The 25,914-nt window shown below is 40.5% G+C and overlaps 1 protein-coding gene across 3 annotated transcripts in view; it reads left to right on the top strand.

Moving 5' to 3' along the window:
* The window catches only part of STX17 (syntaxin 17), a 143,276-nt gene extending 117,602 nt beyond the window's left edge, over positions 1 to 25,674 (top strand). For 2 of the 3 annotated variants that reach the window (XM_044293685.1, XM_044293687.1), the window contains exons 5-8: positions 1,791 to 1,888; positions 11,020 to 11,070; positions 20,662 to 20,748; positions 24,479 to 25,674. In XM_044293685.1, coding sequence (XP_044149620.1) covers positions 1,791 to 1,888; positions 11,020 to 11,070; positions 20,662 to 20,748; positions 24,479 to 24,712 — 470 coding nt within the window. In that variant the 3' untranslated portion in view covers positions 24,713 to 25,674. The remainder of the gene's footprint in view (positions 1 to 1,790; positions 1,889 to 11,019; positions 11,071 to 20,661; positions 20,749 to 24,478) is intronic. The other variant, XM_044293686.1, reaches the window with a different exon arrangement.
* Positions 25,675 to 25,914: the final 240 nt, after the last annotated feature.

Below are 25,914 nucleotides of genomic sequence, written 5' to 3'. Positions count from 1 at the left end.
AAAAAAACAAGCCCCCATACAGCTATGTGAACAGAAAAATTTTAAATATATGGCTCTGGGAAGGCAGGGAGTGAAAACGCAAAAACAGAAAATGGTTAAGGATGCTTCAGTCACAAAAAAATTATCTCAAAGCTACTCCTAGCATGTACAGTTCACAGAGCATGGCTAGAAAACTCTCCCATAGAAGTCAGTAATATTTGCTCTCGTCCATCATGTCTATGGCTGCTTTAAACCATATCTCTAAAAGTTGTTAACAGCTCAGGCAAGATGGCTGCTCCCATGATAATTGTAAGGAAACCAAGTATATTTAAACCCAATTCGGTAGTTTCCTCCCGAACCGCCAAAGCCTGGTGAATATAGCGCTCCGTTCGGCAGTTGAAGTAGACGAATTCCCTCAGAAATGCCAATAACTTTATAAGATGATTCCCTTAATAAAGCATGCGGATCCCCAAACATCAGCCGAAGTCCAGAAGAAGGGTACAAATAGAGCAACCTTTAATTATCACACACAGGCTTCTTATGCAAGTCCCCGTGCAAGGGGACATCCCACATGGAGGGACACAGTATAGCCAATCAAGTACAATGGAAACATAAAACCCTTCCAGCATAAACATACAATTCCCTCCCCTAGTCCTGGAGATAATCAAGCCTGATAAAGTAACAACTTTATTATCTCTAGGCAGAGAAGTCACAGTTTTCCACAATATCTGGAACACCCCTTTATACATGAGGCATCCCCACAAATCATATGTCCCCTAATAGCCCCGATCTGGGTGATCAACATATTCAAATTTCACCCAGATCGGTTTAGGGGTTCTCAAAGAAACATCGAAGTCTTCTGTGACCGCTTCACCCTGGGTGGGCTGCCCAAAATAGTTCCATAAGTTTGGGTGTTTTTGCCGGTCACTTTAGAAAAAGAGAAAAACGAATAAAGTACTGCATGGATTCCCCTGGCTCCTAGCAGTGATTGGTCCCCTCCTTCGTATGCACAAAAGTACCGAATAGCGCTCTTCTAGCTATTCGGTAGATATAGATCCAGCGTTTGTTTTGAGACCGGTGTTCGGAGGGAATATTGAAAGAAAAGGGGGATTTCTTCTCAATAATGTTCAGTAAATAAAATTTTAAAAAATCTACAATCAGAAAATAAAAAAAGATTTGAAAAAAAGATGTCACTATCATGTTTGAATTAGCAAAAGATTGTAGCTGATTCATTCCCTTTAAGACCTTTCTTCATTGAGTTCTATTGGTTTACAGTAAGACCTTCAATTGCAAGAATCATTCAATAATGTATTTTGCCGAATGCAGCACCACATAAATTGTGGCTGAAAGAAAAGAAAACTGTTTCAATTCTTGATTTGTGAGGACTGATAGGCCGCATGCACACGGCCGTTCTGCAGCCGTTCCATGCATTGAGGACTGCAATTGCGGTCCCCAATGCACCGGCAACATCCGTGTAGCGGGCCGGACCCATTCAAAATGACATGTCATATTTATTTGTGTTGCGGAAAAACTGGAAAAAAAGTGCTTCCGGTGTTCCGTTCCGTGACTCCATTCGGCATCTCCGGAATTGCGGGCCCATTCAAGTGAATGGGTCCGCATCCATCATGCGTCGTGCATGAGGCCATAATCAAATGGTTAGAGCACCCAGCAAAAAATAGGTTTAATGCCTCTTTTGCTGGACTTTTTATTTTATTTTATCCATGACATTTCTTCTATTTTAATATTGTCCTCCTTATAGTTATCTATATTTTATTATATCTGCTTTTTAATTAAAGTTTAATTTATTGTAGAGCCTTCTTGTGAAAATAGTCCCTCAATTCAACTCGATGCACAGTTCATTGAAATTCAGTATCCAAATGCCTCAGAATCATGGAATACACTGGAAAAGGTACCATTCATAATATGTTTTATTTTCTGGGGCAAAATCTGTTCCCTATCCTATCAAACTGTCTCATGACCTTTCTTGTACATGCAGTCTCCCATTGACCAACTTCCATAACATAGCCCAAGTGCGACTGCAACATGTGTATAAGAGTACTTTCACACTAGCGTTTTTCTTTTCTGGTATTGATTTCCATCCTAGGGGGTTCAATACCGGAAAAAAAAACTGATCAGTTTTATCCTAATACATTCTGAATGGAGAGCATTCCGTTCAGGATGCATTAGTTCAGTCCCTCTTACGTTTTTTGGCCGGAAAAAATACTACAGCACAACATGCTGCATTTTTCTCTCCGGCCAAAAAACCTGAACACTTTTAGGAATGCCGGTGTTCTGCCAAATCTCTATACCTTGCCAAAAGTCTATACCGGAAGTGACGAGATCGTCAAGGAATCAGCTGGAGGAGGGTGTGCGCAAGCGCACATCCACCGGCTTAGCAAAGAATTATTGCAGCGCCGCAGTAGAAGTACTTCAAGTTTGTACACCGCGCGTGCGCACTTAGGGGTATAGAGATTTTGCAGCGCAAAATGTTTCATCAGATCTCCCTACCCCTGAGTGCGAAAGGCGCCCACAGATCATCAGTTGCAGTTCAGCTCTACTATGTGGTGAGCTCGGTATCCAGCACTTAGCTCTGCGGTAAAGATGAAATGCAACTGATGATTTGTGGGCGCCTGCGCACTCAGGGGGAGATCTGATTAAACATTTTGCACTGCAAAATCTCTATACCCCTAAGTGCGCACACGCGGTGTACGAAGTACTTCTTTCGTGGCGCTGCAATAATTCTTTGCTAAGCTGGTGGATGTGCACTTGCGCAGCGCCGCGCACACCCTCCTCCAGCTGATTCCTTGGCAATCTCGTCACTTCCGGTGTGGCTGCGTCACTTCCAGTATAGACTTTTGACAAGGTATAGAGATTTGGCAGAACACCGGATCCGGCATTAATTTGCATTGAAATGTATTAAAATTGCTGCATTGACGGATCCGTTCTTCCGGTCCGCGCATGTGCACACCTTTAAAAATGTGAAAAAAATAAATACCGGATCCATTTTTCCGGATGACTGACGGAAAGAGGGATCCGGTATTGCAATGCATTTGTCTGACGGATCCACATCCGGATCCGTCTCACAATTGCATCCGTTTGCGTCCGGATTGCCGGAATCCTCTGCCGCAAGGGTGAAAGTAGCCTAAAACCTAAATGTAACCCTCTGTCATTTTCCACAGGGAAGTGAAATGGATCTTGCCTAAGGTCATATGAACAACATTGTACAAATGTAGCAGAATTCAAAAGATTGCTTTAACACGTGGCTAAAGCCATTGTCTCTTGCTGTTGTTTACTTAACGCATTAATCCTTTCTTTTAGATTTGCTACCTCTGTATATCAGCTCTATATAGCATGAATTGTAACTTGATCATTGTATGGGCAGTAAAAATTGCAATGATTATTGACCACCTAAACAATTGTCACTTTGAACATTTATGCCTAATGACTTTTAATATTGTTTCCACCTTTCATATGTATTCATTTTGTTTTGTGTTGGAGACATTTTGATAAATAGACATTAGTGAAAAGTACTGGGTTTTGTAGGATGGGTCTGCAGGTTGATGGACAAGCTTTTACCTAGAATAATATGATCTCTTGGGAGTATTTAACTGAATGGTTGCCCAGTGAAGACTATGGGGTGGAGCTTTTACACCCTTTCAGGGACAACTTTGACCAATTACATTCTTATACAGGTGCATCTCAGTAAATTAGAAAATCATCAAAAAGTTCATTTATTTCAGTAATTCAATTCAAAAAGTGAAACTCACATATTATATGGATTCATTACTAACAGAGTAATCCAGGGATGCCTAACATGTAGCCCTGCAGCTGTTGCAAAACTACAAATCCCAGCATGCCCAGACAGCATACATAGTTTTACAACAGCTGGAGGGCCGCAGGTGGAGCATCCCGGGAGTAATGTATTTAAAGTGTTTATTTTTATAGCTATTAGATTTTTTTTATAGCTAATGAAAACTCATTGTGTTGTGGAAATTTTATTATGCGGACATTTTATCTTAGGATGTGTATGTGTTTTTATAGATTGTCATCTGTCTCCCTGTGTCGGATTTAGCCAAAGAACACTCTAGCAGAGGGTACTTTGGCTGAATCGGGACCAGTGGTAAAACCGTCAGTATTAAAACCTTCTCATGGGCTTGGAGACGTGTTCTCAGTGTGTAGGGGGGCGTTTGCTGGTTTGTGAGCACTAAGTGCAATGCACTGGGCTTCTTCCCTTCAAATGTCTATACATATTAGAGAAGTGAAGTCTGCATAACAAGAGATACATATTATACCTCTGCTGCGGCTTCGCTATCCCTTTCTGGATACATATCTGCTTTGAAGACATACATATCTGCCTTGTAGGTATACTCGTACCGTATACTGACGATAGCTGTAGCAATGTCTCGCAGATAATCTCAAACCTATGATAACCAGTAGAATGATCTTTATTAGATACTGATCACTTTTGAGCAGTATTGAATGAGGTCCATGCTGACAGTGATGGGGGGTGGGCGGCCACCTGGCTGGTCAGGCAATGGGCATGACTCATCCTTCCTTATACAGAGATGGGGTGTGTGCATTGTCTGTTTAGCCACATTGATTGCCCCTCCCTGTCCTTTGATATGTCATCACTTCCTGTATCCTTGTCTTGGGCCAGCCCCTTTTACACCTTTTGTTAGTAAATAAAAGACTTGAAGGTTGAGCATGGAGGGGAGGAGTTGCTCAGCAAGAATTTCAATCAAGATGGTAGCACCTGGGTCTGTCTCTGACTGCGGCTAAGTGAACAGGGATTTACCTTTTTCCTTACACAAACTTTGATGCAAGCTGATTACAACTATTAATATTTCTACAACAGTCAGTATCTCAGAAAATAAAAATATTATATAGAACCAATAAAAAAAAAAAATGTAATACAGAAATGTTGACCTGCTGAAAAGTATGCACAGTATAAGCACTCAATACTTGGTTGGGGCTCGATTTGCATGAATTACTGCATCATTGTAGCGTGGCATGGAGGTGTTAAGTCTGTGGCACTGCTGAGGTGTTATGAAAGCCCAGGTTGCTTTTATAGCAGCCTTAAGCTCGTCTGCATTGTTGGGTTTGGTGTCTCTCATCTTCCTCTGGACAAAACCCCATATATTCTCTATGAGTTTTAGGTCTGGTGAGTTTGCAAGCCAATCAAGCAGTGATACCTTTTTTATTAAACCAGGTATTGATACTTTTGGTAGTGTGGGCAGGTGCCAAGTCCTGCTGGAAAATGAAATCTGCATGTCCTTAACCACTTCACATCAGGGCCATTTCCCCATTCCTGACAGAGCCATTTTTTACAAATCTGACGTGTCACTTTATGTGGTAATAACTTTAAAACTCTTTTACTTATGCAGGCCATTCTGAGATTGTTTTTCGTCACATATTGTACTTCATGACAGTGGTAAATTTGAGTAAATAAAATACGAAATTTACCAAAAATTAGGAAAAATTTGCAAATTTACAAGTTTCTGTTTCTCTCTTTTTATAATACATAGTAATACCTCCAAAAATAGTTATTACTTTACATTCCCCATATGTCTACTTCATCTTTGGATCATTTTGTGAATGTCATCTTTTTTTTGGGGACGTTAGAAGGCTAAGAAGTTTAGAAGCAAAAGTTTCCAATACCCACTTTTTAAGGACCAGTTCAGGTCTGAAGCCACTTTGTGAGGCTTAAATAATAGAAACCACCCAATAATGACCCCATTTTAGCAACTACACCCCTCAAGGTATTCAAAACTGATTTTACAAACTTTGTTAACCCTCTAGGTGTTCCACATGAATTAATGGAAAATGTAGAGGAAATTTCTGATTTTTTTTGGGCAGATTTTCCATTTGAATCATTTTTTACTGCTAACAAAGTAAGGATTAACAGCCAAACTAAACTTAATATTCATTGCCCTGATTCTGTAGCTTACAGAAACACCCCATATGTGGTTGTAAACTGCTGTATGGCCACACAGCAGGGTGCAGAAGGAAAGGAACGCCATATGGTTTTTGGAAGGCAGATTTTGCTGGACTGGTTTTTTGGCACCATGTCCCATTTGAAGCCCCCCTGAAGCACCCTAGAGTAGAAACTTCTAAAAAGTTACCCCATTTTGGAAAATATTAGGTGTTCCACAAGAGTTAATGGAATATGGAGATGAAATTAAAAAATCTCAATTTTTTAGCAAATATTCAGTTTTAATATATTTTTTCCAGTAACAAAGCAAGCATTAACAGCCAAACAAAACTCAATATTTACTGCCCTGATTCTGTAGTTTACAGAAACACCCCATATGTGGTCGTAAACTGCTGTATGGCCACACGGCAGGGCGCAGTAGGAAAAGAAATGCCATATGGTTGTTGGAAGGCAGATTTTGCTGGACTGGTTTTTTGACACCATGTCCCATTTGAAGACTCCCTGATGCACCCCTAGAGTAGAAACAAAACAAAAACAACTGACCCCGTTTAAGAAACTACACCCCTCAAGGTATTCAAAACTGATTTTAAAAACTTTGTTAACCCTTTAGGTGTTCCACAAGAATTAATAGAAAATGGAGACGAAATGTCAAAATTTCAATTTTTGGGCAAATTTTCAATTTTAATCCATTTTTCAAGTAACAAAGCAAGGGTTAAAAGCTAAACAAAACCAAATATTTATTGCCCTGATTCTGTAGTTTACAGAAACGCCCCATATGTGGTCGTAAACTGCTGTACGGGCACACGGCAGGGTGCAAAAGGAAAGGAGCGCCATGTGGTTTTTGGAAGGCAGATTTTAATGGACTGGTTTTTTGACACCATCTCACATTTGAAGACCCTAGAGTAGAAACTCCAAAAAAGTGACCCCATTTTGGAAAATACTGGATAAGGTGGCAGTTTTGTTGGTACTATTTTAGGGTACATATGATTTTTGGTTGCTCTATATTACACTTTTTATGAGGCAAGGTAACAAAAAATAGCTGTTTTGGCACCATTTTTATTTTGATATTTTTATACAGCAGGATTCTTACAGATACGGTGATACTTAATATCTATACTTTTATTTATTTAAGCTTTACATAATAATATCATTTTTGAAAAAAAATAATAATTTTAGTGTCTCCATAGTCTGAGAGTCATTTTTTTTTTTTATAGGCGATTGTCTTAGGTAGGGTATCATTTTTGCGGGATGAGATGACGGTTTGATTGGTACTATTTTGGGGTCCATATGTCTTTTTGATTGCTTGCTATTACACTTTTTGTGATGAAAGGTGTTTTTACGGTGTTCACATGAGAAGTTAGGCCATGTGATATTTTTATAGAGCAGGTTCTTTCGGATGCGGCGATACCTAATGTGTATACTTTTTTATTTAAGTTTTACACAATAACTGCATTTTTTAAACCAAAGCAATGATATTTTAGTGTCCATATCCTGAGATCCATATTTATTTTTTATTTTTTGGGCGATTGTCTTAGGTAGGGTCTCATTTTTTGCAGGATGAGACGACTGTTAGATTGGTACTATTTTTGGGGGCATACTCCTTTTTGATTGCATTTGTGTTGCACTTTTAGTGATGTAAGGTGACAAAAAAAGTGGGGGTTTTTTTAGCACAGTTTTTATTTAATTTTTTTGACGGTGTTCATCTGAGGGGTTAGGTCGTGTGATATTTTTATAGAGCCGGTCGTTACGAATGTGGCAATACCTAATATGTATACTTTCTTTTATTTATTCAAGTTTTACATAATAATATCATTTTTGAAACAAAAAATATATATTTTAGTGTCTCCATAGTTTGAGAGTCATAGTTTTTTATTTTTTTGGGGCGATTGTCTTAGGTAGGATATCATTTTTTGTGGTATGAGATGATGGTTTGATTAGCAGCACTATTTTGGGGTGCATATGACTTTTTGATCACTTGCTTTTACACTTTTTTTCTCTATATTTTTATTTTTGTTTCACGACATTCACCTGAGGGGTTGGGTAATGTGATATTTTTATAGATCTAGTTGTTATGGACACGACGATATATCACTTTAACATAATAATAGCATTTTTTAAACAATTTTTTTTTTTAATGTCTCCATGTTCTGAGAGCTATAGTTTTTTTTTTTTTTTTTTAGCAATTTTCTTATGTAGGGGCTAATTTTTTGCGGAATGAGGTTACAGTATTATTGGTACCATTTTGTGGGACATACGCCTTTTTGATCACTTGGTGTTGCACTTTTTTGCAGGTTACAGGGGAAATACACCCCCCAGAGAGGCTGTACAGCGCAATACAGGGCTTTACATCCTCAGTACAGGGCTGATCGAGGTCTGTGAAAGACCCGACAGCTCCTGCACTCTCCTGGCCCCAGCATGACCACCTAGCCAGGACAGGAGGCGCATTTCTGTGTATGCAGCGATCTAGAAGGCAGGGACACCTGGGAACTGTCCCTGCTTTCTCTCTGGGTTGCCCTGCCACCACTGACAGCGGGCAACCCGCTCTGCAGCTGCATGATTAGCGTGCAGCTGTAATCTCTGAATGGATGTTCCAAAACGTCCATTCAGAGTTAGGCTAGGTCTACACGACAACATTTGTCATGCGACAGATCTTGAATGGATTTTCTGCGACTGTTGCGTTGCAGTCGCAGCATGTTGCATGTTGCAGTGCGACACCATAGACTGCCATTATAAAAATTGTCACGCGACATTAGTGCAACAAAATGTTGCGTGACAAATGTCGTCGTGTAGACCTAGCCTTAAACATCCACCCATAGGACGTTTATATCCTTTGGGCGGATGTGAGGTGGCTAAAGCTTGTCAGCAGAGAGAAGAATGAAATGCTCTAAAATGTCCTGGTAGATGGCTACCCTGACTTTAGATTTGATATAACACAATGGACCACACCAGCAGATGACATGGCTTCTCAAACCATCACTGGCTGTGGAATCTTCACACTGGACCTCAAGCAACTTGGATTGTGTGCCTCTACATCCTTCCCCCAGACTCTTGGACCTTTTTCCAAATCAAATGCAAAATTTTCTTAACAGAACTTTGGACCACTGAGCAAGCCAGTCCTTTTTCTCCTTTGCACAGGTAAGACGCAGCCGCAGTCCACTCCTTGTGAATCTCCCCCAAATTCTGGAATGGCCTTTTCCTTACAATTATTTCAAGGCTGTGGTTATCCTTGTTGTTTGTGCACCTTTTTCTACCAACTTTTTCCTTCCACTCAAATTTCCATTAATCTTTAGAGGACCCTATGATTTTCAATTTTTGTTTTTCACTCCCTGGGAAGCCAGAGCCATAAAAATTTGTATGTAATTTTTAATTTTATCATTTTTTAAAAAAATGTTACGGCGTTCCCTATGCTGTAAAATTGACCTTCATGGGGGAAAAAATAAAAACTTAATTAATTTTTTTTTTTCCTTTTTATTGCCATATACTAACCCCTATAACTTTTTATATTTATGTCTACAGAGCTGTGTGGGGGCTCATTGTTTGCAGGTTGATCTGTACTTTTAAGTGATACTATTTTGAATCGGCCATTTTTTTTTTCATTGCGCTATTATGGCAATAAATATTGTTGTATTTTAATAGTATAGGCATTTTAGGATGCGACAATGCCATTGATGTATTTATTGTTATTTTGGGGAAAGGGGGGTGATTTAACTTTAATATTTAATACTGTGCTGCTACCTGCAGGCCTAAATTGGTATATACCAGTGATGCCTGCTTGAACCTTCAAGCTATCACAGGCACATAACAACTTGCTCAATCTCAGCTGAGGAAGGCTGTTATGGGATCTGAGGGTTTAAATGTCTACGATCGGCCTTATGATTGACATTTGCCCCAGGCCTCTGATGTTTGAAACAGCAGAAACTTGGCGGCTATGGTGCCTGCTGCACTTGTAAGTGGGCACCATCTTTTAAAGCGCCGACTTACATGTACAGCAGAGTTTGCAAAAGGGTTAATATGCTTGGATACAGCCCTCTGTGAACAGCCAGCTTCTTTAGCAATGAACTTTGGTGGCTTACCCACCTTGTGGAGTGTGTCTTGTGAACAACTGTCAAGTCAGCAGTGTTTCCCATGACCTTTGCAGGTATTTTTTGTTGATTAGCTGATTATAGTGTGACATCATGTTTCACAAAATCATTTTCTGAGATAATAACTTTTGGGTTTTCTTTAGCTCTAAGCCATAATCATCAACCTTAAAAGAAATAAATTATTAAAATAGATAACTCTATGTGTAATTTATCTATTACATGGTTTGATTTGAATTACTTAAATAAATTAACTTTTCGATGATATTCTAATTTATCGAGATGCATCATTAAGTCTATAATTTATCATGGCTGTTAAAGCAAACTGTTTCAGGTGACTTTTTAAAATAAGCTGAATCGATTTTTTGGGGGTCATTATGTGACTTGTATATTGGATTTTTTTCAATAGTTTGAAAGACTCTGCATTGTTATTTATCAGTTTTTCCGGAGCTCAGCTCCAGAGTGGGGGGAGACTAGCTGCACGGATAGAAAAGGAGAGCCTGCACCTCTATATCTCACACACACACACAGAAGCGGCAGCATGGAGGCCATTAGCAGTAATTAGCACTGTTGTTAAGAATCAAATACCGGAGTGAACGCTTATTAGAACTTTCAGCAGCATTTCTGTGTGTGTGTGTGTGTCTGTGTCTCTTCCGGTCTCACTCTGAAGCTGCTTCTTCCTTGCCCCCTCCCCTCTCCATAGTCTTCAATGGGCAGCCTGCAGGCTGGTCCCTGGCTTGTACTATTGATTTATCCAAAGTATATTGAAACATCAATGCCCATTTAAATTATGTATACTAAGAGGGGACAGCCACTGTAACAAAATGGCACAGACAGTATTCATTACAAAATATGTCTATTTGAAAGAAAGTAACCCAAACTTTAGGTTGAAAATGCATTATATAATTTTAAAATTATCAGTGTAAAAACAGTGTTGTGATGAAAGATGCCTTTTCAGAAATTATTTGCTAAACCTGTAATACTTTTTTTCATTTGTAAGTGTATAATTTACTGTTTCCATTCTACCAGGATTTATTGGACTTGAATGAAATTATAAATGAATTTTCTCATATGGTACACGTAAGTGTCTTATTTCATTTATGAAATGTATGGGCTTTCAGCAACTAATTTAAATGTTTCCAACAAATTATAGATTGTGTAATTTTACACAGGCTTGTCTTGCACCAGATTTGTCACTGTGACTGGGACTGAATGATAAATTTGGTTCCTGACTAGACACTGTTGTTAAACTTTATACCTACAATCGGTTGGCTTAGTTTGAGACAGAGTTTTATGCCAGAATTGTGTTGTAAAATGGTGCTTCCTTTAACGGGTCAACCCCATTTATAGTAAGCCATGGTCCTTGTTGGGCTAGACAAAGACTTAATCATGGGGTTCTGAGTAGTTGTCATGGTACATGGAGTATTCTGAAGGCCCCCAGGCCTGTCATGATAACTCTTATTAAAAATGAAAATAAACAATTGGTATTGCTGAATCTGACAAAAAAAATAGCCCTCACAGAATTCCAGAATACATATTGTTTTAGGGAAAAAAAAGTTTTTATTGTTTTAGAACTAGCAAAACATTTTCCCCTTGGCCCTGTGACAGCACCCCTGGAAAGACCACCTGCTTCTCCCTCAGAAAGGAAACAGGAACCAGATATGCTTAAAGGAGGGAACACCCCCATATCTCCAGTTTTGTTTCCTGTTGTAGAAAGACAGGAGGGATCTGGAATCTCCATGGTGGAGAATAGTGGGGGCCCAATCTGAGCATGGATATTTAAGGGGTGACGTAAGTCTCATTAAGGAGCTGCTGCCTGAGTCTGGTGCTTATTCTTCCTATTTCTGTATTTTTGAGCCTCCGCTTCAGTCTGTGTGTGCTAGAGTGGGGGAGTTCTGCCTTCTGTTATCTTATCCCACCACACAGAGGCATCTGCGAGCTGATGCGGATTATGCCTGTATACCTTTCTGCCTGGGGGGGGGGCACATGTAGTTCTTCAGTGGGAACCTGGGTTCTGGGTCTATTTTTTCAGACAGGAAGTCTAGTAATGACAACTTCCTATTCTCAGGCAGAGAGGAAGAAGTGGTCGTTGTTGTAGCCCATTCAGTTCTTTAAATTCAGATGAAGTAGCTGAGGACATGGAAGGCCTAGAAGCTGGCTGACTCGTCTACTTCTAGATTTTGTGCTGCCATTTTGGGGCCTGTTTAGCGCACTGAAACTGCTGAAGCCATTAATAGAGCTGAGGTTTACTTAAAAAGGAATTGGGAGGCTTCAGCGCCAGAGTTTAAGTCTGCTATTGCAGCTACCTCAGGGACCAGATTTGTTAAGCTCTGGATTGGACAGGTAGAGGAGCATATTAAAGAAGGTAGGCTAAAGAGCAGCAGTTGTTATCCATTCTTGCTCTTAATGCTACATGCACACGACCGTTGTGTGTTTTGCGGTCCACAAATCGCGGATCCGCAAAACACGGATAGTGTCCGTTCCGCAATTTGCAGAACGGCATGGACAGCCTTTAATATAACTGCCTATTCTTGTCCGCAAAGTGCGGACGAGAATAGGACATGTTATATAATTTATGCGGGGCCGCGGAACGGAGCAACGGATGCGGACAGCATACGGAGTGCTGTCCGCATCTTTTGCGGCCCCATTGAAGTAAATGGGTCTGCATCCGAGCCGCCAAAACTGCGGCTTGGATGTGGACCAAAACAACGGCTGTGTGCATGAGGCCTAAGGGTCCATTCACACGTCCGTAGTGCATTGCGGATTTGCATTGCAGGAACCTGGCACAGCAACTACACAGCTTACAAAGATGTCTGCTTCTAGGTTCTTACACTGTTAGTTCTGGTAGCCAGTGGTTTCTCCTAGCAGCTGATCAATAGGGGTGCCAGATGGTGGAACCCCACTGATCTAATATAGATTACCTATCCTAAGGATGTGTCACACGTAACATGTTGCAGACTTTTTTTTTTTTTTCTTTTTACCAGAGGATGAATCAATAAAGAGGTTTTGCATCGTGTCCAAAAGCTGTGGTAGTGATTACCCTCTTATATTTTAGTTCATTTGGGTTTTTTTTCTCCGCAAAGTTAACAGTGTAGAATAGCAGACAGTATCAACAAAGAATGTCATCAAGCTACCATTTAGTTTAACACCTTCTACCCCGGGCCAGTTTTCGCCCTTCTGCCCAGGCCTTTTTTTGCAAATCTGACATGTGTCACTTTATGTGGTAATAACTTTGGAACACTTTTACTTATCCAAGCCATTCTGAGATTGTTTTCTCGTGACACATTGTACTTCATGATAGTCATAAATTTGAGTCAATATATTTCACCTTTTATTTGTGAAAAAATCCCAAATTTACCCCAAAAAATAAAATAAAAAGGGGTTAGGTCATGTGATATTTTTAAAGAGCTTGTTGTTATGGACACGGCAATACCTAATATGTCTAAGTTTTTTTATTTATTTCACTTAAACAAAAAAATGGCATATTTGAAACAAAAAAATGATGTTTTAGTGTCTACATGTCTTGAGAGCTATAGTTTTTTTATTCTCTGAGCGATTTTCTTATGTAGGGGCTCATTTTTTGCAGGATGAGGTGACTGTTTTATTGGTACCATTTTGTGGGACATATGCCTTTTGTTGCACTTTTTGTGATGTAAGGTGACAAAAATGGCTTTTTTGACAGTTTTTTTTTTGTTTTTTATGGTGTTTATTGGACGGGGTGGATCATGTGATATATTTATAGAATCGGTTGTGTGTTTTTTTCCTTTTTTTTCAATTTTTAATTATAAAATCAGGGGAAAGAGGCTTTTTAATTTTTTACTTGAAACTTTTTTTTAAACTATTTTTTTGCTTTTTTTTAACTTTATTTCTTTAACTTTTGAGTGTCTGATTCCCTCTGCAATACATTACAATACATCTATATTGTAATGCATTACCTGTGGCTGGATCTCCTCGGCCCCCGTAGAAGGCAGGTCCCGATGCTGTGCAAGACATTGGGCAGCCTGTCCATGGTATCTGCATAGAAGGGGTTAATACGCTGGCATCAGCTTTTACAGCTATGCCGGCAGATACAGCAGGAGCCCAGCTATCAGGGACTGCCGGGCCCCTGCAGTAATCCTGTGCGCACCCAGGGCCGTCTTTAATATTGATTGGACCCTGGGTAAAAATTTACTTGGGCCCCCTGGATCCCGCCTTCCCACACCCTAGCATGCAATCACGGCCCCCACCACAACACACACACACACACACACACAAAAAATCCACACACCTGATGGAGTAAAGTGATATAAATACTTCCAGTTCTGAAGACTCCAGCGGCTCAGGATCAGTGCTCTGGGCAGCTGGAAGTGGGCACCGCTCTGCAGGAAGGAGACCGGGGCTCGGTTCACCCTAGCGCAGTGATGGCTAATCTTGGCACTCCAGCTGTGGTGAAACTACGACTCCCAGCATGCTCCATTTATTTCTATAGAGTTCTGAGAGCAGCCAAGCAAGGGGGCATCTTGGGAGTTGTAGTTTTACCACAGCTGGAGTGCCAAGGTTAGCCATCACTGCCCTAGCGTTACAGTGCACCCCAGAGTATGCAGTATAGCACCCTATAGTATACAGCAACCTACAGTATGCAGTGTAGCACCCCACACTATACAGTATACAACACCTCACAGTATACACTAGAGCAGTATAGCACCCCACAATATACAGCACCTCACAGTATACAGCCCCCCACACTATACAGCCCCCCACACTATACAGTACAGCAGTATAGCACTCCACAATATACAGCACCCCAAACTATACAGAATATCGCACCTCACAGTATACAGCACCCCAAACTATACACTATACAGCACCCCACACTATACAGCCCCCACACTATACAGTACAGCAGTATGGCACTACACAATATACAGCACCCACAGTATACAGCACTTCACGGTATACAGCACCCCAAACTATACAGAATACCGCACCTCACAGTATACAGCCCCCCAAAATATACAGCCCCGCCACAGTATAAAGCACCCCACAATATACAGTATACAGCACCCCCATAGTATACAGTGGAGCAGTATAGCACCCCACTATACAGTAGCTTACAGTATATTAGCATTACAGCCCCTGTCACCTTTTCCTGATGTAATCTTCTCAAAAAAAGCTCCATAATTATGGGAAACTTCTCCTGCAGCAACACTCCTGGTAGACAGGACCTGTGATGACCTCATAGCCATGTGACCAGTAATATTGCTAGGTTACTGGTCACATGGTCATGATGTCATCTAAGGTAATAGAAAATCACAGCTCTCACAGTACGCTGCCTGGAGTGCCGGCAGGATGGCATGGCAGCACCCCCCTGTGTAGCTGATAGCCTGATACTCGGGGCAGTGGCCAGCAGGGCTCAAGAGGCAGCTGCCTTGGGCCCCCCAGGAGCAACTGGGCCCAGGGCAGCTGCCCCTTTTGCCCCTTGTTAAAGACGGCCCTGTGCGCACAGCTCAGTGGCCGCCCGATCACCATGACGTAATAGTACGTCAAAATACCATGACATACTATTACGACTTATGTCGTGAAGGGGTTAAGACTCTCTGAATACTTAGCTAAAAAATGCAGTGTGTATGTATATATATATATATACAGTGGGATGCAAAAGTTTGGGTAACCTTGTTAATCGTCATGATTTTCCTGTATAAATCGTTGGTTGTTACGATAAAAAATGTCAGTTAAATATATCATATAGGAGACACACACAGTGATATTTGAGAAGTGAAATGAAGTTTATTGGATTTACAGAAAGTGTGCTATAATTGTTTAAACAAAATTAGGCAGGTGCATAAATTTGGGCACTGTTGTCATTTTATTGATTCCAAAACCTTTAGAACTAATTTTCGGAACGCAAATTGGCTTGGTAAGCTCAGTGACCCCTGACCTACATACACAGGTGAATCCAATAATGAGAAAGAGTATTTAAGGGGGTCAATTGTAAGTTTCCCTCCTCTTTTAATTTTCTCTGAAGAGTAGCAACATGGGGGTCTCAAAACAACTCTCCAATGATCTGAAGACAAAGCTTGTTCCCCATCATGGTTTAGGGGAAGGATACAGAAATCTGTCTCAGAGATTTCAGCTGTCTGTTTCCACAGTTAGGAACATATTGAGGAAATGGAAGACCACAGGCTCAGTTCAAGTTAAGGCTCGAAGTGGCAGACCAAGAAAAATCTCGGATAGACGGAAGCGACGAATGGTGAGAACAGTCAGAGTCAACCCACAGACCAGCGCCAAAGACCTACAACATCATCTGGCTGCAGATGGAGTCACTGTGCATCGTTCAACCATTCGGCGTACTTTACACAAGGAGATGCTGTATGCGAGAGTGATGCAGAGGAGCCTTTTCTCCGCCCACAGCACAAAAAGTGCCGCTTGAGGTGGGCTAAAGCACATTTGGACAAGCCAGCTTCATTTTGGAATAAGGTGCTGTGGACTGATGAAACTAAAAATGAGTTATTTGGCGATAACAAGGGGCGTTATGCATGGAGGAAAAAGAACACAGCATTCCAAGAAAAACACCTGCTACCTACAGTAAAATATGGTGGTGGTTCCATCATGCTGTGGGGCTGTGTGGCCAGTGCAGGGACTGGGAATCTTGTCAAAGTTGAGGGACGCATGGATTCCACTCAGTATCAGCAGATTCTGGAGACCAATGTCCAGGAATCAGTGACAAAGCTGAAGCTGCGCCGGGGCTGGATCTTTCAACAAGACAATGACCCTAAACACTGCTCAAAATCCACTAAAGGCATTTATGCAAAGGAACAAGTACAACGTTCTGGAATGGCCATCTCAGTCCCCAGACCTGAATATCATTGAAAATCTGTGGTGTGACTTAGAGAGCTGTTCCTGCTCGGAAGCCATCAAACCTGAATGAACTAAAGATGTTTTGTAAAGAGGGATGGTCCAAAATACCTTCAACCAGAATCCAGACTCTCATTGGAACCTACAGAAAGCGTTTAGAGGCTGTAATTTCTGCGAAAGGAGGATCTACTAAATATTGATTTCATTTCTTTTTTGTGGTGCCCAAATTTATGCACCTGCCTAATTTTGTTTAAACAATTATAGCACACTTTCTGTAAATCCAATAAACTTAATTTCACGTCTCAAATATAACTGTGTGTGTCTCCTATATGAAATATTTAACTGACATTTTTTATCGTAACAACCAACGATTTATAGAGGAAAATCATGACGATTATCAAGGTTGCCCAAACTTTTGCGTCCCACTGTGTGTATGTATGTATGTATGTATGTATGTGTATATATATATATATATATATATATATATACAGAGAGAGAGGAAAAGAAAATAATTTTCTGCAAGCTAAGTGTTCATTTTTAACACCAATGCTTTAAATATGTTATCTTATTAGAGCAAAACCTGTTTATATACTGTATGTCCTCTTACATTGATACTGTATGTCCTCTTAGGCTACTTTCACACTTGCATTCAGAGCGGATCCGTCTGGTGTCTGCACAGACGGATCCGCTCCTATAATGCAGACGATGGGATCCGTTCAGAACAGATCCGTCTGCATTATAGTTTAGAAAAAATTCTAAGTGTGAAATGTGTCAACTTCAAACGGATCCGTCCCCATTGACTTACATTGTAAGTCTGGACGGATCCGTTTGCCTGCTCACGGCCAGGTAGACACCTGAACGATGAAAGCAGCGTTCGGGTGTCTGCCTGCTGAGTGCAGCGGAGGACAAACGGTGCCAGATCCGCATCCACTCAGAATGCATAAGGGCAGTACGGATGCGTTCGGGGCCGCTTGTGAGAGCCTTCAAACGGAACTCACAAGTGGAGCCCCGAACGCTAGTGTGAAACAAGCCTTAGGGTCCATTCACACGTCCGTTGTTTCTTTACTGATCTGTTCCGTTTTTTGCGGAACAGATCTGGACCAGATCTGGACCCATTCATTTTCAATGGGTCCTGAAAAAAAACGGACAGCACAATGTCAGATTTTTTTTCAGGACCCATTGAAAATGAATGGGTACAGATCTGGTCCAGATCTGTTCAGCAAAAAACGGAACAGATCAGGAAAGAAACAACGGACGTGTGAATGGACCCTAACATTGCTTCTCAAACTGTTATTGTCAATCCAAACTGCAGATTTTTAAAACACATGTAAAAAATCATCGCTGAATCCAAGCAGATTTTTACGCTTTAAGATTATGCCAATCTTTTTTCTGCTTCCTGGTAATTTCAATGGGAAAATCATCGCTGATTCTGCGCCAAGATACGGCATGCTGCTTTTTTACACGTGTAAAAAAAGAATCAAGTGCTAACTCCCCTTCAAATGAATGAGACACTGTTTATAGACTTTTTTTTTATGTTTTTTACGCACAAAAATTAGCCGTATGAACTGACTCTAAGGCAGGCAAGCCTTACATTTCTTGGTAAACTGTAACATGGTTCCCAAGAGCCTCAGGTTCTAAGAGATGTACTAAGACATGATGTTTCTATCCAGCAAAGGCAATTTGTAAGAGGCTGCTTAGTTTTGCAATACATTCTGCTGTTGACATCAGCAGAGGACTATGAAGTAGCAAGTGCATTTGTAACTTCCTTCATGCAGCAGAAGTGGCAAAGCAGCGGAAAACCTAAGTACTGTGCTGACTTGGGGCACTCTGGCTTTTATTGTGGTACTCTGGCTAACCGTGGTGCTGTTGTACCAACTAGGGACAGTGTGGCTGTGTGGGAACCTTAAAGGGGTTATCCTGGAAAACGTAATGATGACCTATACTGTGCGGTGACGTTACTGGCAAGGGGGCTCAGGTGTCAAACCCCCGCTGATCTGATATTGATAACCTCCACTGTTAGGCTACTTTCACTCTGGCGTTTTGGCTTTCTGTTTGTGAGATCTGTTCAGGGCTCTCACAAGCGGTCCAAAATGGATCAGTTTTGCCCGAATGCATTCTGAATGGAAAAGGATTCGCTCAGAATGCATTAGTTTCCCTCCCTTCCTTCTCCATTCTGCTTTGGAGGCGGACACCAAAACGCTGCTTGCAGATGAAACTGAGCCAAACGGATCCGTTTTCTATGACACAATCTGGCACAATAGAAAACGGATCCGACCTCCATTGACTTTCATTGGTGTTCAAGACGGATCTGTCTTGGCTATGTTAAAGATAATGCGAACGGATCCATTCTGAACGGATGCAGACGGTTGTATTGTCTGAACGGATCCGTCTGTGCAGATCCATGATGGATCCGCACCAAACGCAAGTGTGAAAGTAGCCTAAATGAACACATGGTAAACCTTAAAACCCAGCAACCATTAACAATTAATAGGACATAATGCTCTTGTATTTAGTGGATTAGTTATTAGTAATTATTAGTAATTAGAGGATGTAGCTGTGGCTTGTATAGCTATAGGCAGCCGCATCCCAAGCATAGCACGGGCATTTCATGTGGTCATACCCTGAATCTTTTTTGGGATTTAAGGTAACAGAATAGCTGGCAAAATACAAAATCAAGGTATAGTATATTTATTGATTTCCAACAGGAGCACCATAGCTGTGTACAGTGTGAATTTAATGGAGGCTACTAGATGGGGTTAATCTGAATATAATTGCTTGTACTCAAATATAGCAATGGTAGTAAACTCTGTTTTCCACTATTTTGCTTAGTTAACAAACCTACCGATGTAGAAAAGTTTTTTTGTGTCGTGAACTATATGACCTATCTGAAAGCTAATATGTAGTAATAGAAACAGGATGCAGTAGACGCGCTTGCAGTAATCAAAGGTCATTTTATTATTTTCCGGTATAAACATATACAGTACTTCCATAAAAAAAGTCAATAGATATCTGTACTAACTACCAATGTGCTTCCAGTATGTTGTTTGTACAAATAGATTGCAAGATAGTAAATTTGGTCTAAGGCTGAGTCACATTTCAGTTATTTGGTCAGTAAAGCCTCATGCAGATGTCCGTGAGATACAGGACTGGCATTGCTGGAGCGCACAGTGTCATTGGTTTCTATGACGCAGTGCGCTCCTTTTAGTAGTGAAGCCTACTCAGAGATCAGGTGTAATGATTTGATGTGCACCTGTTCTGTGTTTTTGACCCACACATGGTTATAGCTCACAATGACTGATCGAAATAACTGACCAAATAACTAAAGTGTGAACTCAGCCTAAAGGCTCATGCACACGACTGCAACATGTTTTGCTGTCCGCAAAATGTGGATCCTCAAAACACTGGTGCCGGCCATGTGCATTCTGCAATTTATAGAACAGGTAGCCCATGATAGAAATGCTATTCTTGTCTGCAAAATGGACAAGAATAAGACATGTTCTATTTTTTTGCAGAATACTTTTGGTGCCTGCATCTTTTGCGGCCCCATTGAAGTGAAGTGGTCTCTGAGAACTGCAAATCTAGTTTATGTAAAATTCTTGAAGCAGGCGGTGGAAAGAAGACAGAAAACTAATAGTTAAATCTTTAGCTTTAATTTCTTTCCCCTTCCAGCACTATTTATCAGGTGCTATTAGTGAACTGCCATTAACAGCTGTGCAGCTACACAGCGCTCCAGATGAAAGCTGCCGCAGGGTCCCTGATTACAAAAATTAAATAGTGTGTATTGGCTTTCTGTTGGTTCTCAGCAGGAAATCTCACTCATAATTCCTTTGCATCCAGGCGCAGCAGGAGAAGATTGACAGCATTGAAGACCATGTCAACACTGCTGCTGTGAATGTCGAAGAGGGAACCAAGAACCTGGGGAAGGTAGGGATATGCTCCTGCTGTTGAATCAATGGTACTGTGCCTGCTAGCAATCTTCTGTATTAACACAATTGATCCGCCGTCTTTAATGCTGAGGGAAACAGCAATTAAGGAAATAAGAAAGAAATGACACATGGGTAAAAAGGAGGGAGCAGTGAAGAAGAAATCAATCTCTGCTGTGATATGCTATCACATTCATTCTTTAAGCACCAAGAAGTAGACATCCTGCATATTGCATGTGATTCATTTCAGATACTTTTTCAAAGTCAACAGTTTGTAAAATCCCCACAAAAGACAAGGGGGCACTGCCTCCTTCTGGATAAGAAAAAGTTCAGTCTCCAGAGGCATCAAGGCTTCTTCACCATAAGAACTGTGAATCAGTGGAATTGGTCTACCTCCGGACGTGGTCACAGCAGGAACAGCGGACAGTTTAAAAAAGGGCTTAGATGAATTCTTAAAATGAAATAAAGTTAATGCTTGTGAAAATGGGTAGAATTCTTCCTTCTCACTCACCCTCCCTTGCACATCCCCACCCATCCCCCAGTTGAACTTGAAGGACTTTTCTTGTTTCAGCCGTACTATGTAACTATGTAAGTTTGAGAATAATAATATACAATTTTTTACTAGTTATATTGAGAATTTCTAAGACACAGTATATTTGGAATTTGTACTGACTATATGCAGCATATGCATAATTCTATTAAGTTTTTTCCTTGTGAAATAATCTCCAGTATGGGGCTTTTTAGCTGTGACGAAACACATTTGGTTGTTTGGGCATTCTGGGTGTTGTAGTTTTGCCACAGCCAGGTAGACCACTGCTATATAAAATATGCAGATAGTGTTGGTTGCAAGAAGTAAACACTTTTGCTACCCATGGCAGTCAATTTAATTTTGCAAATCTTTTAGACTGAGGCTTCCTGCACACAACCGTATCTGTTTTGCCTCCCGCACATTTTATAGCCCCATAGAAATGAATGAGTCCACATTCAATCCACAAAAAAATCCATATTTAATGTGTACCAAAAATATGGTTGTGTGCATGAGGCCAAAGAAAGATTATTGCATGATGAGACACTCATGTTGTGTAAGGCTACTGTCACACTAGCGTTTTTGCGGATCCTTCATGGATCTGCAAAAACGCTTCCGTTACAATAATACAACCGCATGCATCCATCATGAACAGATTTGGTTGTATTATGTCTTCTATAGCCATGAGTGATCCGTCTTGAACACCATTGAAAGTCAATGGGGGATGGATTTGTTTTCTATTGTGTCAGAGAAAACGGATCCTTCCCCATTGACTTACATTGTGTGCCAGGACAGATCTGTTTAGCTCCACTTCGTCAGGCGGACAGTGGTGTCCGTCTCCAGAGTGCAATGGTGACTGAACAAAGGCAAATTGATGCATTCTGAGTGGATTATTCTCCATTCAGAATGCATTAGGTCAAAACTGATCCGTTTTGGACCACTTTTGAGGGCCCTGAACGGATCTCACAAACGGAAAGCCAAAACGCTAGTGTCAAAGTAGCCTTAGTGCTTAATTTTATCCTCATCTAGCCAAGTGGCAATATAATTACATTTCACCCAGATTTCTAGGCCTTTTCTTTGACATCTTAGTATTAGTTATTTACAAATTTACACTGTATAATTGAATGGGGCTGTGCTACAGTGCCAGGTACAGAAGGGTTCACATTGGAATTTGCTGAAGCAGCCGATCAGTGGGAGCCCCGTAAATCAAACACTGATCACATGCCAATCCTTAGGATAGTTCATCAATGCAAAGGCCTGAAAAAAACAACTTTTAACTCTTAGATGACTTAGTTGCTGTACATGTATGATGGAGGTCATCTGGAAGCTCTGTGTTTCCGGGTCTGGAACAGCTACCCTGATCACTGTGTGGGGTATACGTCCTATGCCCGGAAACAGAGCACTTTGTTTGTTCACTCTGATGTGCTGGGTCTCTGAAAAAAACAGGAATATCAGAGCTATTGTTCCTACGGAGGTCTGCAGGTGGCAGGGCGCCATAGGAAACAGTAAGTGGGGCTTATAAGGCAGTGCAAATTTGTAGCGATTTGAAGATCGCTGAATGGGGACTTAAAAAAAAAAATGTAAAAAATGTTTTAGAATAAAAATAATATGATAATCATAATGTCCCAAAATGCCTAAACTATTAAAATAAATGTATTTTTCCAGTACGATTAATGCCAAAACTGAAAAAAAAAAAAAAAAAAAAAGGCTGATTCCTACGTTTTTTTCATCACTTCACTTCCATAAGAAATAAATGAATAAGAAGTGGTCAAAAAGTCTGTCATAATCCAAAATGGTATTAATAAAAAGTACAGATTGTCCCTCACAAAGCTCCATTGATGTAACGGTAAAAAAATTATGGGGGTTAGAATATGGTGTATTTTATTTCAGTATTAAAACACAAGGAAAACTATATAAATTTGGTATCATTGTAATTGTACTGACCCAGGCAATAAAGGGAATAAAGAAAACACATAAAAATGTGATGGAATTGCGTTTTGTTTTCGTTTTTTTTCACCCCATTTGGGATTTTTTTCCGATTCCTACTACATCTAATACAATATTAAATGGTGCCATTAGAAAGTACAACACCCATTCTTTATCAGACCTTAGATTATACCTCCAAGCTCCATCAGTCTCAGATCAGACCCTTGTCAGACCCACAAGCTCCATCAGCCTCAGATCAGACCACCTAACCCCCAATAGCCTCAGATCAGACCTCCAATCAGATGTAAAAAAAAAAAGATAAATAAACTAGGCTTGCTGCGATACAAAAATTTGATTTCGATACCATAAAAAAGTATTGCGATACTCTATACTATTCAATACCACACCAAAAAAATAAAACGCCAAAAAAGCATCCTGCATTCCGAATTTTATGGAACATCCGGCCCATTATCGAACAGTCCGATCCTATTTTTTTGGGGGGGGACAAGATGGAAAAAAAATGTCGAAACGCGCAATTTTCTATAATTTTTTCTGTTATGGCGTTCACTGCATAGGATTTTTTAAAATATTTTAATAGTTGGCACTTTTTTGGGCGTGGCGATATGTAATATGATTATTTATTGTTTATATATTTTATATGTAAAACTGGGATAGGGGGTGATTTAAAGAGGACCTTTCATCTGGTAAAATAAACTTGCCTCACTTACGCTGGACGGTGCTTCCACTCACTGCTCCCTGGTCTTCTTCTGGCCCACGTGGCACTATGACCTGACATTGTGCAGTGTCAGGTCATAGTGCACGCCTTTGTGCACTACGTCCTGATCCTGTACGCTGTCAGGACATAGTGCAGAGTGGGGCCCGGAAGAAGACCAGGGAGGGTGAGTACAGCCTCGCAGCGCTTCCCTCACCGCTTCTCGCACCTCTCGCATGCTGATCACATCATTAGCATTCGGAGTATAAGACACACTGCCACTCCTCACTTTCCCTCACTCCTCAGCATTCCCTCCTCAGCATTCCCTCACTTTTGGGGGACAGAAGTGCGTCTTATAGTCCGAAAAATATGGTAGCTGGTAAATGCTTAGTTCTGCATATATTGTATAGCTGCAAAATAAAGATTTGTGGGTGGTAAAATATTATAACACCCGTGTTGTGATTTTAAAGTTTGTTTTGTTTCTTCTCTCCCTTACAGTTAACAGTATTTTAGTATGAATTTGGGATTTACACTAACATTGTTTTTTATATTTCATTATTTTACAAGGCATTGAAATACAAGCTGTCACTGCTTCCTGCAGCAGGTGCACTCATTGGTGGAATAGTTGGGGGGCCTATTGGCTTGTTGGCAGGATTTAAAGCAGCTGGAATTGCAACTGCAATTGGTGGTGGACTTCTAGGCTTCACAGGAGGAAAAGTTTTACAAAGAAAAAAAGACATTGGAAGAGAGAATCTATCAAGTATAGAATACCATCCACTGGAAGAAAATAAATCAACATGAAACATTTATGTATATTAATTTAAAAGGAACCTGTCACCTCCAAAACACATTTTAAACCGACATTATTAACTTGCAGTAGCCCCTGGCGCATGCGCAGAGAGAGGAAAGCGGCCGGCTGAGTGCGGGAGCCAAAGACGGGATCTTGCAATGACAAGGAGCGCACCGCGCATGTGCGAGAGATGCATGATCCCAGCCTCACAGCAGGATGTCAATCACAGTGAAGAGAGGACGGGTAAGGGGCAGGTTTAGCTTGACTTGAAGCAAGGAGGCCGCTGCACTTTACAAACTGTTGACTCTGAGAATTGCAAAAACACAGATTAAAACAGCGTTTTTATAAAGTATATAACAACTAGTGATAGAATGAAAAACATGATTAGGAACACACTGGGGGGCTACTGTAAGGTAATGATGTCGGTTTAAAATGTGTTTTGAAGGTGACAGGTTCCCTTTAAAGCTTCATAATAGGTTTAATCAGAAATAAGACTGATTCTGTAGGCGTTTGTGATGATTTGTATAACATTTGTCTTTTTATTTAGCAAATAACATTTTCAGACACATTTTTAACATTATTCATAGTAATATGCAAAACATATTTCATCTAAATATATATAATATAAGTCTGCCATCCATGGTTCAAATGTGATCTCTTAAATGCTGAATTGTTAAATAATAAAGAACACTGACTTTTAAGATGCTACATAGGGTTGTGACCTGCATATGATAGTGGCTCTGGCTTAATAGCTGAGCTCTGCTGCAGTAAAAAAGTCACCACAGTGCAATCTGCAAGTGGCATGTTATAGAGCATGAGACGCTTAACAGATGGATATATATTTGGGAAAATATTCCGTTTTTCTATATTAACCACTTCAGCCCCGCTAGGTGAAACCCCCTTCATGACCAGGCCACTTTTTACACTTCGGCACTACACTCCTTTCACCGTTTATCGCTCGGTCATGCAACTTACCACCCAAATGAATTTTACCTCCTTTTCTTCTCACTAATGGAGCTTTCATTTGGTGGTATTTTATTGCTGCTGACATTTTTACTTTTTTTGTTATTAATCAAAATATAACGATTTTTTTGCAAAAAAATGACATTTTTCTCTTTCAGCTGTGAAATTTAGCAAAAAAAAACGACATCCATATATAAATTTTTCGCTAAATTTATAGTTCTACATGTCTTTGATAAAAAAAAAATGTTTG

Source organism: Bufo gargarizans, chromosome 5 (genome assembly GCF_014858855.1).
Source record: "Bufo gargarizans isolate SCDJY-AF-19 chromosome 5, ASM1485885v1, whole genome shotgun sequence".
Classification (NCBI taxonomy): domain Eukaryota; kingdom Metazoa; phylum Chordata; class Amphibia; order Anura; family Bufonidae; genus Bufo; species Bufo gargarizans.
Note: the sequence above shows the minus strand (reverse complement) of the source record. Positions and strands in the feature narration are given on the sequence as shown.